Source organism: Ursus maritimus, unplaced genomic scaffold (genome assembly GCF_017311325.1).
Source record: "Ursus maritimus isolate PB19 unplaced genomic scaffold, ASM1731132v1 scaffold_16, whole genome shotgun sequence".
Taxonomy (NCBI): domain Eukaryota; kingdom Metazoa; phylum Chordata; class Mammalia; order Carnivora; family Ursidae; genus Ursus; species Ursus maritimus.
Genome location: NW_024424008.1, coordinates 18,436,081 through 18,451,844, shown reverse-complemented (window position 1 = coordinate 18,451,844; position 15,764 = coordinate 18,436,081). Strand labels below are relative to the sequence as shown.

General features: G+C 40.9%; 1 protein-coding gene across 1 annotated transcript in view; it reads right to left on the bottom strand.

Annotated features, from left to right (window-relative positions):
- Window positions 1-4,758, bottom strand: part of LOC103675384 (tripartite motif-containing protein 51-like) — a 14,176-nt gene extending 9,418 nt beyond the window's left edge. Inside the window, exons 1-2 of the mRNA XM_040631325.1 lie at window positions 4,459-4,758; window positions 3,719-3,759 (exon numbers count right to left, since the gene is read on the bottom strand). Of these exons, the coding sequence (XP_040487259.1) occupies window positions 3,719-3,759; window positions 4,459-4,758 (341 nt within the window). The remainder of the gene's footprint in view (window positions 1-3,718; window positions 3,760-4,458) is intronic.
- Between the last annotated feature and the right edge of the window lie 11,006 nt (window positions 4,759-15,764).

Below are 15,764 nucleotides of genomic sequence, written 5' to 3'. Positions count from 1 at the left end.
TGTCTATTGCTGAGAGCAGAGTTTTGAGGTCCCCTACTGTTGACTTATTATTATCTGTATGTCTCTTTATTTTGGTTAACACTTGGCTTATGTAGTTGGCTGCTCCCATATTGGGGGCACAGATATTTATAGTTTGATCCTCTTGTTGGTTAGACCCTTTGAGAATGATATGGTCTTCTGTATCTCTAACTACAGTCTTTAGCCTAAAATCTAATTTGTCTTATAGGAGAATTGCTACCCCAGTTTTCCTTTGAGGTCTGTTGGCATGAAAAATGGTTCTCCATCCCTTCACTTTCAGTCTGGATGTATCTTTAGGTTCAAAATGAGTCTCTTGTAGACAGCATATGGATGGGTCATGTCTTGTTAATCCCACCTGCAACCCTGTGGCATTTTATGGGAGCATTTAGGACATACACATTGAGAGTGATTATTGAGAGATATGATTTTAATGATGTCATGTTGTCTGTGAAGTCTTTGTATAGATTGTAAATTTCTGTTCTGTGTCACTCTTGGGGTCTTTTATAGAACCCCCTTAATATTTCTTGTAGGGTTGGCGTGGTGGTCACATATTCTTTCGGTTTCTGCCTGTCTTGGAAGGTCCTTGTCTCTAACATCCACTCTGAATGGCAGCCTTGCCGGATAAAGGATCCTTGGCTGCATGTTCTTCTCACTTAGTGCTCTGAATATGCCTTGCCAAGTTTTCCTGGCTTGCCAGGTCTCTATAGACAGGTCTGACGTTATTCTGACGTTCCTCCCTCTGTATGTGAGGATTCTCCTCCCCCTGGTTGCTTTCAAGATTGTATCCTTGGATCTAATATTTGTGAATTTCACTATTATGTGAAGTGGTGTAGGTGTGTTCTCACTGATTTTGGGAGGGGTCCTCTCTGCCTCCTGGACACGAATGCTTGTTTCCCTCGCTAGATTAGGGAAGTTTTCGGCTATAATTTGTTCAAATATCTCATCTAGACCTCTCTCTTTCTCCACCCCCTTGGGGATGCTGATGATTCTGACATTGGAATGTTTCATTGAGGCCGTGATCTTCCATAATCTACATTTTTGAGATTGGATTTTTTGGAGCCAAGTTCCCATTTTTTCCTTCTTTCTATCATCCCATCTTCCAATTCACTAATTCTTCTGCCTCATTTACCCTGGCCATCAGAGCATCCAGTTTAGACTGCATTTGATTCATAGCATTTTTAATTTCTGCCAGATTCGCTCTCATTTTTGCCCTTAGAGATTCTATATTCTCGTTAATATTTTCATTAATATTTTTTTCAAGCCTACACATCATCTTGACCATTGTTACTCTGAACTCCATTTCTGACAATTTGGTTATATCCATATCCCTCAGTTCTGTGGCACAGGCCACAGTCTCTGTCTCCTTTCTTTTCTGGGGATTCCTCCTCCTGGTCATTCTGATGAGGAGAGGTTGCGGGGATGCACAGAGCCCTAATTATTGACCAGGACCCAGGCAGTGTGCACTTGTTTTATAGGGTCCTTAGGTATGTGGGCTTTTTGACTTTTCAGCCTGCCTTCTGGGGAGGAGGGGACTGCCACGCTGATACTCAGGCAACCCTGTTTGGGTAGAGTTGCCCGGTCCCCTGCGAGGGGGCGTGGGGATGGGCACAATGTGAACCGGTATTTCTGGGCTTTTGTCCTCTGGCTGCTTTCCCTGGCGGTTTTCTGTGACTCTTCTGAGAGTCAGAGCAGCAGTGGCTGTATCCTAGCCTCTGTCTCAGAACAGAGGCAGTCAGCTCTCCACTGAGCTCTCCTGGCCACTTTAACTCTGCTTCTGTACGTGCTGCTAAAAACCCTACATTGTCGCGGGTTGTGCGCCCCACAGCCACTCTCCGAGCCCTCGCTCCCAGGGCTGGCACGTCTCTGTCCTTTGTGCTTCCAACACCGGTTCCCACATGCGCTCCCCAGCTCCCTGTTTCAGTGTGGTTCGCACGCACTCGGGAGCTCCGGTTTTCAGTCTGGTCGCGCACACGCATTGCCGGGCTCCCGGTCTCAGTCTGCTTTCTCCCGGGTGCCAGTCCGCAAGTCCAGCCCGCTCCCCAATGCAGGAGGCTACTGCTTCCTGGCGCCAGAGTGCCACAGCTCCCTCCCCTTTCTTTTTATCTTCTGATATCTGTGCACAGATTCACAGCTCCCCACTTTGTACCTCAATACTCAGCCCCGGAGATGTTCGTTTATAGAGAACCTGATGTGTCTTCCTACATCTCGAGCTGATTTAGTGGGTGTTCAGGATGATCTGGTAGATATCCATCTCCATTCAGGGTACCAGCTGAAAAAAGGTCCCTACTCCTCCGCCATCTTCTTTCCTCCTCCTTTAGTTCATCTTAAATGCAGTCCAGCCACTTAGCATGCTTACTTCAACTGTACTTCTCATAAACAGGTCATGCTTGATTTTTAGATCTGACTTCAAATGTCTCTACTCTCATTTATTTTCCTTTATTGTCTTCACAATGGAGAAACAAAGGCAGGCGTGGGGGAAAATAATAAGTTCAGTTTGAGATGTGTTTAATTACTCTTCCTAAAAAGGTATTTCCCCAAATAGCCACATGCCTTAATTTCTGACCTCATGCAGATGTCTGCCTAAAATGTAATCCTCAGAGTAAGGCTTTTCTGATCACCATATTGAAATTCAGTTTGTCAAAGCTACTTTCCTTATTTACTTTCCTACTGTATTTTTCTCAAAATCACTTAGCATGGTGATTCATACTCTAAGTTTTATATTTTGACTAGTTAAATACCTTGCCCAACTACCTCCTGAGCTCCTTGAGTGCAAGGAAATCTGTTGCTGTTGTCTATTTCTAGGTTGGCTTAGAACAGTTACTGAGACACTGTAGGTACTGGATATTTCAAGGAAAAAATATTGTAAGTTATGCCCTTAAGGATATCACCTTTAATGAAAATAGTTTTGTTATATCATCTTGTTATTCACACAGCCCAATTTTGATTCCTTTATTAGTGGTGACAAGGTTCTTTAATACTCTGTTTCTATGTTTCTATCAGGAAATCTTTACTTCTTCAAAAATGTAGCTAAACTTTTGTTTCACCTCTCATTAGTGGTGTTCAATCCATATTTTTTAATCCAGAAGTGATAGATCCACATTCCTCAGTCATTCATTTAGGTCACACTTTGAAATAACCAATGCTACATTACTAGCCACATCTCTCAACATTTCATCTCTTATAATACATGTGTTGACCAATATGAATTTTATAGGATTTCAACTAACTTTAGGATTGCTCTAGTTATTAGGTTTGAACTTGAGTGTATTTACCTGCTTGATATCCCCATGAGTTTGTTACTTCATATTGTCCAATCACCAAAATAATCAAAAAATATCCTCTACACATTCAATAATTTCTTTACTTCTAAGAAAACCTACGTTTACCTCATCTACTAATTATTGTCTCCCTTGATGATAGTTATTCTTCAATACCTGTTGGTTTGATATTATCTTACCAGAAATAACATCCATCAGCTGGTTGTTTTGATTTTAGGAAGAAATCATAACAAATTGGCATACTTCCTTATAGATGATTAGATTTGCTATTGGTTGCCCACTCATTGAAGACTATGAACATTTTATCTCAAGTATGATCACTGTATTCAAGGCTGGTGCTGAAGAAAACAGAATCCCTTGCTTACCTCCCATGTTCTGATTTTGCTGGTCTCTCTTTTTTTTATTTCTCTGGTTTTTCTTGCATCTTTTCCCACAGAGATCTTATTTGTTTCAGGAGCTTTTGCTACAAAAGAACCAAGAATGTGAGCATCAGAAAAGCTGTTATTGAAACGGTCATATCCTAACATGAAGAGGGGCAGGGAATGCAAGATAAATGATTACTAAAGAGGGCAAAGTGCCAGCGCATTTTATTGTTAAGCCCAATGTCAAATATGGAGGACTTTTATAACCACGGAGTAAACCTACAGTTGGAAACGTTGTCTCACTATGGAGGAAACTGGCCCTCAAACTTAATGTCACCAAACCATATTCATTAAATGGAAATTGTCTCAGCTTTTAATTGTCCTGTTGCTAGTTATTATCTCCTAGTATCCTATTATGTTAGCAAAGAGATAGTGTTTCTAAGTAGACTCTGTTAGATTAGGCTTCTTGCAATGGTGGTCATAGTGGACAGTAACCATTCCTAAAAATAACAGATTTGTTCACCTTGGTCTTACGCTGAATTGTCACAGTTCCAACTGTGATCAACATCATCACCATCGACTTGAGTTGTAAGATTTTAACTGTGAAAATGTAAGTGCTATAGGATTGAGACTATCTTTTTTGCAATAGCTGACCCAAGTGTCTGGCACATAATGTCAGTTAATATCTGTTCTATATGATGCATGGATGAATAAAAATTACTTTTGCTTCCTGATAATCTCTCAAATCTCTCAAATATCAGATCCTCCAGATTCAAACTTGTCTCTCAGCCATTGCTTACCCGGTATTCCTCAGCAGTCCAATCAATGGAACAATGTCTATGGGCCACATGCTCCTTAGATTTACAGCAGAGCAAACAGAGCAGATCCTTTCTAACCTCACAGAAGTTCTTTGTTTTCATGTGCATCTCACACATCTTTTCTATAGAGCTCAGTAAGTGGTAAGGTCTTGCCTGCCTGGCAAGGAATACCCGTGTCTCCAAAACAATGTTGGTTGTAAAGTCACCTATAGTGACTGGGTCTATTAAATAATTCACACATATGGAGCAAATGATCTCATTATGGTCAATGTTGGAAGCCATGTCTCTAAGAAAAGAAGTGAAGAAAGAGGAAATGAGTTTGGCATGGGTCTTGAAAGAAGCACATATTCAAAAGCATTATAAATACTGAGAGGTATGAGCATCATTTCCTTCCTGTATGTATGGATATCCTAGCATATACAGCAGGACATGCTATGTTTTTTCATGCAACAGAAAGACAATGTTGAAGAAGAGAGTCCTCATGTTCTTCAGCCAGCATAGTGATTTGTTGAACATGGCCTTCCTGTCAGAGTTCCAGCTCCCTTGTACAATTCCAATTTTGTTCACTTATGTCCTTTCTTCTAAACAGACCTGGGAATGTAGTACAGATCCAATTGCCAGCCATGGAGTGTGCGTCATATTTCCCCAAATGCAATCATCCTTATCACTTTGCCAGTAATTGGTTAGAGGTCACTTGACCCTATTTAGCCAATGAGATTTGAAGGAAATACTATTAGGAGGATTTTGTGAAGTGGCTGCTGGCTCCTGAAAAAAAAAAAAAACGTAAGGAAGAGTCAAGTTAACTGTTTCATGTTCCTCTGGACAGTGTTTGAATGTGAGGCATGGGACTGTCATTTTGTGACCACAATGTGCATTTACCTAGAGACTAAAACATACACCCTGAGCATGACAGAAAAACAGAACAGCTGGGTGTTTGACAATGTCATCAAGGCATTAAATTAAGCAGCTCTGGGACTGACCACCAACACATGTAAGAGAAATTGAGGAAATACAAAAATCCTCCTACAATCATCATCATGAATCACATTTTCTGGCAAGAATCACCAATGGATACGAAAATCATTGTCTAAAAACAGTATTACTCCAAAGATTGTTTGTTAATAAGTGCCTCACTTTATTACCAACTAATATATTAAATTATTTATTTCAATTTTAAAAACGCATACTTTTAGTTACCATAAATTGTGACTAAATATTTTTTAATTAGTTAGTTGCTGTTATGTTTCCCATCTTTGAGAACTTGAGTGGGAGAAGCTGCATATTGGGAAGGCTTAAAACTTATCTTGGGTCCAAAATAGCCACAAAGTAAAAACTGCTTTACCAAATGGTTATAAAATCAAGCTTTAGGATAACTCTTTGAAAAATGGGTAACAATAAAGTGATGATGCCTACAGATATATTTATGAATAACAGTTTGTGAGAGGATATTTATGGACTTCTGTGTGATGAACACACCATTTTCAGTGACATGGGACGTAAAGCCTTCTACTCAAACCTGTCCATCATGAGGAGATAGTTTGAGGGACAGGGAGAAAGTTTAGATCAGCCCTGTGTAGAATGGGCTAGAACCTATCAAGAATTCAGTAGGAATATAATCATTTCTAGATTGATAACATTAATGAAAATAATACCATGAAAATGATAATAGTAGAAGCTAATACTGTTTTCCAACTCCCCTTATCTGGATTATCTGTTTTAGTCTTCTCAACAATGGTAGTAACTTTTTTCTATCTTTACCAACATTTTATAACAAGGAAGCTTGACACAGTGTGACTAAAATAAGTTACTTATCTCAAAGTCACATATTGAATAAAATGATTGATCCCGTATTCAAATGCAGATCCTACTGACAGAAAATGAAAGGAAAGACAAAAAAAGAAAAAGAAAAACTAAATTTTAGTGTCCAAGATTAACATTAAATTAAACAACATTTAAGGATCTCTGAACTGTATTGAGAATAATCTATTATAAGATTTCATGGTAAAAAAGACCATATATTGGGTACTCAGTAGATCAGAGTTTGAAGGATGATATAAAACAAGTTTTTCTAAAAAAGGAAGTTGTTATAATGAGAAATGTATGATGTGCCAATGTGTAATTTGGAAAGAGAAGAGAGAACCATTTTTTTATAAGTTTGTGTATTTCTTAATGATTTTATTTATTTGAGAGAGAGAGCAGGAGCAGGGGCAGGGGCAGAGGGAGAGAGAATGGACAGAAGGAGAGGGGGAAGCAGACTCCCTGCTGAGCAAGGAGTCCACCTAGGGGGCTGGATCCTGGGACTCCAGGGTCATGACCTGAGCCTAAGGCAGATGCTTAACCAACTGAGCCACCCAGGCGCTCCAAAAAGAGAACCATATGATAGTTTACCTTTGGTTACACAACCATGCGACATGTATACATGCTCAATGCACACAACCAAATTTACTTATCTCAATGCCTAGCATATTTCTTTAAGAAGATTCCCTTCTCACACTCTACTTTTTTTAAAAACAAAAAGTTGACCTACTTTAAACTAAATACTGCATACTTTTTCAGATCTTATCTACTACCTTCATTTTGAAAATTTCAAAGCAATTCAATTTATCTCTTCTATCAATCCTGATGCATTCAAGTAATTAATGATAAAAAAGAGACTAGTAATATAATCATGATTCAATCAGACTCATTATCTAGAATTCCAGTTCTCTATTGAATGGAAGTCAAAATGTTTGTCAGCAGTAAATGATGATTTTGTTTTAAAATTCATGGGGAAGAAAGGGATAAAGAAAGGGGGGTAATCAGAAGGAGGAATGAAGCATGAGAGACTATGGACTCTGAGAACCAAACTGAGGGCTTCAGAGGGGAGGGGGGTGGGGGAACGGGATAGGCTGGTGATGGGTAGTAAGGAGGGCATGTATTGCATGGTGCACTGGGTGTTATACGCAACTAATGAATCATCGAACTTTACATCAAAAACCAGGGATGTACTGTATGGTGACTAACATAATATAATAAAAAAAATTAAAAAAATAAAATATATACTTTTTCTTGACTTACGATGAGGCTACATCTGAATAAATCCATTGTAATTTGAAAATATTGTAAGTTGAAAGCACATTTAATACAACTAACCTACTGAACATCATAGCTTAGCCTCGCCTACCTTAAAAGTACTCAGAACGCTTACATCTACAATTGGGCCAAATCAACACGCAAAGTCCATTGTATAATAGAGTATTGAATAGTGGCACCTGGGTGGATCAGTTGGTTAAGTGTCTGCCTTTGGCTCAGGTCATGATCCCAGGGTCCTGGGATTGAGTCCCTCTTCGGGGGGGGGGTACCTGCTCAGCAGGGAGTCTGCTTCCCCCTCTACCCCTTCCCCCTGCTCATGATCTCTCTGTCTCTCTCTCTCTCTCACACACACACACACTCTATCTCTCTCAAATAAATAAAATAAAAATAAAGTGTTGAATATCTCATGTAATGTATTGAATACTATAGTGAAGGTAAGAAACAGAAAGGTTGTGTGGGTGCAGGTGGTTGTAAGTGCATTAGTGGTCATGGTCACTGGCTAACTGGCTGACTGGGAGCTGTGGCTGCTTCTGCTGCTGCCCAGCATTGCCACAGAGTCTTAGAGCATATTGCTGGCCCATGAAAAAACCAAAACACAAAATTAAAAATGGTTTCTGCTGGGTATGAATCCCTTTCTCATCATTATAAAGTCAAAATATCATTGAGTCCCACTATTTTAAGTCCGGGACTGTCCATAAATTCATTTGGCTGTACTAACAGTAACGGGTCCTTATTTTCATGTTCCATGGATGCCGAGAGCCTTCCCCTATCTAAACTTTCTCCTATGGAAAAGTATCAGTTTCCCATAGGTCTTTCTAAACCTGACAATCTAACTCTGAAAACTGAAATCCAAGTCTGAAACTGAAAACTGAGGAGGCATTTTAAATACCCAACCTAACAATGAGTGTTTCTGGAATAATTGAGCATATTGAAGAGACTAGCATTCTATACAGACCTGTTATACAAACATGTACTGAAATATGTACATACAGATAGCATAACATGAGTACATTGGTAGGCATGGATAGATGAATTACTGTCATGGACAACTAATACAATTAGCATCTATTTATTGCATTACCTATAAAACTGCAAGCTATCCAATGGCATTTGTTTTCTGTAACTCACAATTACGTATGAACAAATCAATGTACACAAAAATAACAGAAGAAAAATAATCATATTAATTCATAAAATAAATACAAACAAAAGAGATTGCATCTATATAATGGAGTAAATTTAAAGTAATGAAATCGTTTCTACTATTAAATTCTTTGGGAGCAACTTAAACACATATGGATTAAATTTCCTATTTTTAAGAGAAAACAGCAGGAGTTGCTTTCATGAATATGGAATACTCACCTGTGGATACTATTAATGGAGTTTTGCATTCTTTATCAGTAAAGTGATGCTGTTAAAATCGATTCAAGGAGTAAATGGATGCTCACCTTTCAATAGCAGTAGATTTCTAAAGTCTCCCCAGCCCAGCTGACTCCAAACACAAGGAATATGGAGGGGAATGAAGTTGGCTCTTTGCCTGATGTTTTATAGTCCCTGAACACCATGCCCATTCTCCCAAAGTGATTAAGTTGTCAAACCTTGGGAAAGGTGTTGGGTACATGATTAGATTTTTGTGGAGTGGAAGACACACCCTGATGCAGATGACTGATTGGAAACCTTCTTAAACCTACTTAAGCAAACTGCCACATCTAAACTCTACTGGGAAGCCATGGCTTGAGCTAACCTATGTGATCCACGGACCTGTTGTTTCTAAATAAATGACCCTCCTAAATAAATAAATAAATAAATAAACCCCCAAATATAAACTTTTTATCTGCTTTTAATTAACTACATTACAACCCAATATCATGTGATAATTAAATCCACAAAATATCACAAATCTTTCAATTATGTGCATGTATTGAATAATAAAAGGAGAGGGAGGGAGAGAATATATAGGGTAGTGAGAAAAGGAGCAAAGCCTTAGGGAAAGACCAGCAAGCTATTGTGTGTGCGGCTTTAGACCAAAAGAGGAAAGTAGTAGTATGTTTCCAACCCTAATTGCATCAACCCATTACTACATACTATATTTGGTTATCTATCTGGATGTGCATTCATTCATTCATTCCTTTCTTTTTTTTAAGATTTATTTACTTATTTTAGAGAGAGAGAAATTGTGTGCACACCCATGAGTGAGGGGAAAGGCAGAGGGAGAGAGAGGACCTCAAGCGGACTCCTCACTGACCAAGGAGCCCAATGTGGGGCTCAAGCTCATGATCCTGAGATCATGACCTGAGCTGAAATCAGGAGTCAGCTGCATAACTGACTGAGCCACCCAGGTGCTCCTGCATGCATTTCTTTCTTGATATTTCTTCAGACTGAAAGTTATGCACATTTCATTTATCAGCCCGGTGTAATCAAGCCCCTGCCCAAAAATTCCTGCTACTCCTCTGGCAGAGCTATCCTTCTACTGTTTTATGGATCTTGGCCAAAAAGGTCCATCACTACACTGTCTCATCTAGTGTCCCCCAAGCGTGAGATCCTCCCATGCAGGGGATGCTGAACCCTGGTGCAATGTCAGCCTCCCTCTCCCTTGTCCAGTGCATGAGGAACTTCCAAATCAGACCTGTCAGGCAGGTACTGCCCAGTAACTTCGGATAAGAGTTCTCTGATTCTTTTGAGTGCTGTCCATTCCTAGGGATTCCTGGGTTCTGTCCAAGGTGGGAGCATCCCACACTGCACCCCAAGAGCCTGGGACAAGATCCCTGAGGGAGAATTCATTCTGGAAACAAAGGTGACCTAAGCCTTCAAAACCGTCAAAGCGCCAAACACCTTCTGTCTCCACAGTCACTATCAGCCATGTGGTGCAGTAGGGATCCCGGTTTTGTCCCAGAGTCCTGCACAGCACTTGGCTAAAGCGGGGCAGCCTCGGCTCCAGGAAGGTGTCATCCATGGTCCCACGTGTGTCTAGAAGATGCAGGATTTAGAGCCACTGAGGCCAGAACAGGAGGAAAAATGAACTTTAAAAATACACAATAACAAGGTGTGGCGGGAGCTGCAAGCATTTCTTCCAGTCTCCCCTCTGTAGCTTCCAGAATTGTTGGGAGAGTCACGGTAGAACTTCCAAGAGCCTCTGCGCCTGACCCGCTCAACTGCAGCGCCCCTGATGCCCTCTGTGGTGAGCGTGGCTCCCCGTGGTGCAAGTGCTGGCACAACAGACATCCCTGGTCTCCAGGCTCTGGCACTGCCACCCCCTGGCTTCTTGCTCACCCTTCAGCCTCCAGATGAACTTGGAAGATTGGACCCAGAGCACCCAAACCCGGCTAGAAAACCGCCCCTTACAGCCTCTCATACCATTCCCTCCTCCTCCCCCAAATTTCTCTGCTCAGCCAGGAGAGTTGCTCCACGTCATCACCAAAACTTAATATATTAATATTTAAATGCTCATCCAATGGCAGTGATTGTCATTTTAATTTTATGTCTCTAACTATGAATGAGGTTGAGAATATCTTCACAATTATTGCTTACTTCTCTTTCTCTGAAGTAATGGTTTCAGACGTTTTTCTTAGGGGGAAAGCCCTGTCTCTATTTCACTTCCAAATTGGAAGCATTCTTTACATGTTTTGGGTGCTCATCCTTTACTAGCATTATCCCTCATAGTATTTTTCTCTCAGTATTTCACTTCCATTAGAATGTCTTTTGAGAACAGAAATCCTTAAAATTTTTGCAGTTAAATTGATCAGCATTTACCCTATTTAAATTGTGCCTTTATTTTCTTCATTAGAAAATCCATCTCGAATGCAGAATCAAAAAGATTTTCTTATATTTGCTTCTTTTAAAATGATGAAGTTGCTTTTTCATCTTGAACGTACCTGGAATTAATTTTTGTGAACTCTCACAGCATATTCACTGGAAAGTTTCTCTTTTTTAATCCATTGACAATGCCTGCCCATTCAGTCAACAATCAGGTATCCATACATTAAGTGAGTCTTAGGCTTTCTGTTTTTTTTCTGTGGGTTTTTTGTCTTTCCCCCTACTGATGTCCCACCTCTTAATTGCTAAGGCCATGAGACTATAACATCTGCCACTGATATCTCAGAATGCCTAATGATGTTTTGACCCATAAAATGATGCTCCTCGAATATTGCTAACATTCATATCTAGGACAAAATTTATATGTATGCAAAATTTATATGGATAAATATCTAGCACATATTTGCATGTAACAAGTTAGAATCTTCTCATCATACTTCCAGAATTTGAACTACACCCCCTCAAAAAAACACCTAAAAATCTGATTGCAATGCCTTTTCTGAATAATCTTCAAGAAAGTAAATTAAGCTTGCTACTTTTTCACCTACCTATATATGGAGTGATTTCTTTCAGTATTGTCTGTTTCCTGTATTTTTCAAAATAAAGAAGGGAAGTTTTCCTTCTGTTTAAGTAGTCCACAATTCAAGAAATATGACTGTATATATTCCATGAAAATAATCTATTATCCATTTTATTTTTGAAATCCTGAACATTCCCTTTAAGATCTTAATCCCTTTTAGACTTTTTTCATTGAAAAATATTTAACCAATGCTACTGAATCAAATCGTGTCTAGTGATACCCTAATTCTCAGGTGTAAGAAATTTACTCAGGCTTCGTATCTGTAAACCGGCCTCATTTAGTGTTTCTCAAACCTGAGCATTCATCTGAATTACCTGGAATGACTGATAAACCATGGATTTCAGCCCCCCCCATGCAAAATTTCTTTCTTAAGATTTTATTTGAGAGAGAGCGCACAAGCCAGGGGAGGGGCAGAAAAGCAGACTCCCCACTGAGCAGGGAGCCTGACACAGGACTCAGTCCCAGGACTCTCGGACCATGAACTGAGCTGAAGGCAGACGCTTAACCTACTGAGCCACCCAGGCACCCCACATGCAACATTTTTGATTCCGTAGGTCTTGGGTTTGAGCCAAGAATTGGCATTTCAAACAAAACTCAGGTGATTATGATGCTGGGGAAACTGAATGAAACTTTGAAAACCATGGGCCAAGGTCTTTTTCATCCTCTATCATCCTCAACATTTCCTATCCCCATTGGTTCATCTGTGGCATTTTCAGTGGTTGATAGCATTTCTTCTAATGGTTATCCTCAATTTTTAATCACAAATGTGTGGAATCACATGTATTTCAAAACTATCTCCCTTTCAGAAATGGAACATGGCAAACAGAGTATATATTACGTAAACTGTAGCAAAGATTATTGAGTAGCATACTGCAATCAAACCCTACTGCCAATAAGGCAACCATCTCACTCATTTATTAATTGCTTCACCCATGAAATATTTGTTAAAGGCACATTGTCTCCTAGACACTCTGTTACCTGTTGGCGATACATCAGTGAACAATTTCTTTATCTCTTGCAATTTACACTATCGTAAAAGAAATAGGCCAAATATTTGGAGTTCATATAAAGAAAGGCCTATCTTGGCCCTGAGAGTCAGTGGAGATTTCCCTGAAACACAGATATTTTTTTCTTCTGAGGGTGAATTGATGTGTAAGATACACTAGATTAAGAGGTGGGAGAAGAAAAGTTCAGATTGACATGGGCATTGTAGATAACCAAGTCTGTCTATTCTGAGCAAACTCTGTGTTCCTACACTAGACCATTAAGTGGGAATCACACACTCACAAATTTTTGTAACTCCAGCATACTCCCAAGCCAGGTGAGCAACCACAGCATGTATTCTAGAAGTGGGTTACAGAGATTATTTTAATTTAAAGAAGATGGAAAAAAAAGATGGAATCAAAAATGAAAGAATAGACCACTTGGCCCAGAGGTTTCCTTACTGACAAACACTGGGAAAGTGGATCGGGTACTGTAACAATTACCCTCCTTCACACATAGAAGAAGAAACCTATCCTCAGATTCCATCAGTGGGCCATTCTTCCTTATCCAAGGATCCTTACAGACTCCTAGAGCCCATTCCCAAGAGTCGCCCACATCCAGCTCCCAGTACTGTTTTCCAGATGTGAAGTCATCACCAGTAATGTGTCTTGATCTTCTCCACACAGCAAAATAGTTAATCCTTCAGAACCCAAAGATGCATCTAGACTGTCTTGTCTACATCTCAAACTTCTCACACTGTCCAACAATTTGATATCGAGATTGGTTATTTCTTTTTTGATGGAAATCTCCACTGTGGAAAGAAAAGACTATTCCAGTCAAAATCAGTTTTAAAATTCTCAAGCAGGATGCCGGGTCCAAGATGGCAGAGGATCAGGAGACCTAAAGTTTGTCTGGTCCCAGGAATTCAGCTAGAGCTACCAAACCATTCTGAATACCTATGAACGCAACTGGAGAACAAAGAAAAGAGTAGCAGAAACTCTACGAACAGAAAAGCGACCACTTTCTGCAAGGAGAAGAAAAGATGGCAGAGGAGTAGGGGATCACTTTGTCAGCTGGTCCCCTGAGTCAGGCTGGATATCTACCAGACCATCCTGAAAACCCACGAAATAAGGCTGAGATGAGAAAGATACATCTGGATCTCTACAAACAACTCCAGTGCTGAATATTGAGGTACGAAGCGGGGAGCTGTGAATCCCCACACAGATTTCGTAAGACAAACGGAAGGGGAAGGGAACCCATGAGCTCGGGCACTGGGAAGCAATAGCCACTTGCACTGCAGAGTGGGCTGGACTCGTGGACCAGCACCCGCAAGAGAGCAAACTGAAACCATGAGCCTGGGAATGCGCGTGTGACCAGACTGAAAACCGGAGCTCCGGAGCACTCACTGGAACCAGACTAAAACCAGGAGCTGTGGCCAGACTGAAAACCAGAGCTCCGGAGCACTCACTGGAATCGCACTGATACCAGGAGCTTGGGAGCGCCCGCGCGACCAAACTGAAAACCAGTGCTCCGGACCACATGCGAACCACACTAAAACAGGGAGCTCAGGGAGCTCAGTTACCACTTACCACACGGTAACCGGAGGGGGGGGGGCTGGCTGTGTTAGAAGCACAAAGGACAGAGATGTGCCGGCCCCAGAAGTGAGGGCTGGCAGAGTGACTTTGGGGCGACAATCTGGGAGACTGCAGGGTTTTTAGCAGCACTGACAGAAATAGAGTTAACGTGGCCAAGAGAGCTCAGTGGAGAGTGGACTGCAATCTCTCTGTTCTGAGACAGAGGCTAGGATATGGCCACTGATGCTCTGACACTCAGAAGAGTCACAGAAAACCTCCGGGGAAAGATGCCAGGGAATAAAAGCCCGGAAATACCAGCTCACATTGTGCCCAACCCATCCCCCCTTGCAGGGGACACAGAGACTCTACCCAAACAGGGTTGCCTGAGTAACAGTGCAGCAGGCCCCTCCCCCAGAAGGCAGGCTGAAAAATCAAGAAGCCCACATCCCTAAGGTCCCTATAAAACTAGTGCACAATGCCTGGGTCCTGGTCAATGATTTGGGCTCTGAACAATGCCCCAACCTCTCCTCATCAGAATAACAAGGAGGAGAAATCCCCCCCAGCAAAGAAAAGACAATGAGTCTGTGGCCTCTGCCACAGAACTGATGCATATGGATATGACCAAATTGTCAGAAATGGAGTTCAGAGTAACAATGGTCAAGATGATGTGTAGGCTTGAAAAAGGTATTAATGAAAATATTAATGAGAATATAGAATCTCTAAGAGCAGAAAGGAGAGCGAATCTGGCAGAAATTAAAAATTCTATGAGCCAAATGCAGTCAAAACTAGAAGCTCTGACGGCCAGGGTGAATGAGGCAGAAGACGTATCGGCTAATTGGAGGATGGGTTAGTAGAAGAGAAAGCTAAAATGGAATATTGGCTCAAAAAAATCCAAACTCAAGAATGTAGGTTACGGGACGTTACTGCCTCAATGAAACATTCCAATGTCAGAATCATCGGCATCCCCATGGGGTAGAGAAAAACAGATGTCTAGAAGACTTATTTGAAAAAACTGTAGCAGAAAACTTCCCTAATATGGCAAGGGAAACAAACATTCGTGTCCAAGAGGCAGAGAGGACCCCTCCCAAGCTCAACCATGACAAACCTACGCCATGTCATGTCATAGTGCAATTCGCAAATATTAGATCCAAGGATAGAGTTTTGAAAGCGGCCAGGGGAAAGAAATTTCTCACATACCAAGGCAAAGGTATCGCAATTAAGTCAGACCTGTCTACACAGACCTGGAATGAGAGAAAGGGTTGAGG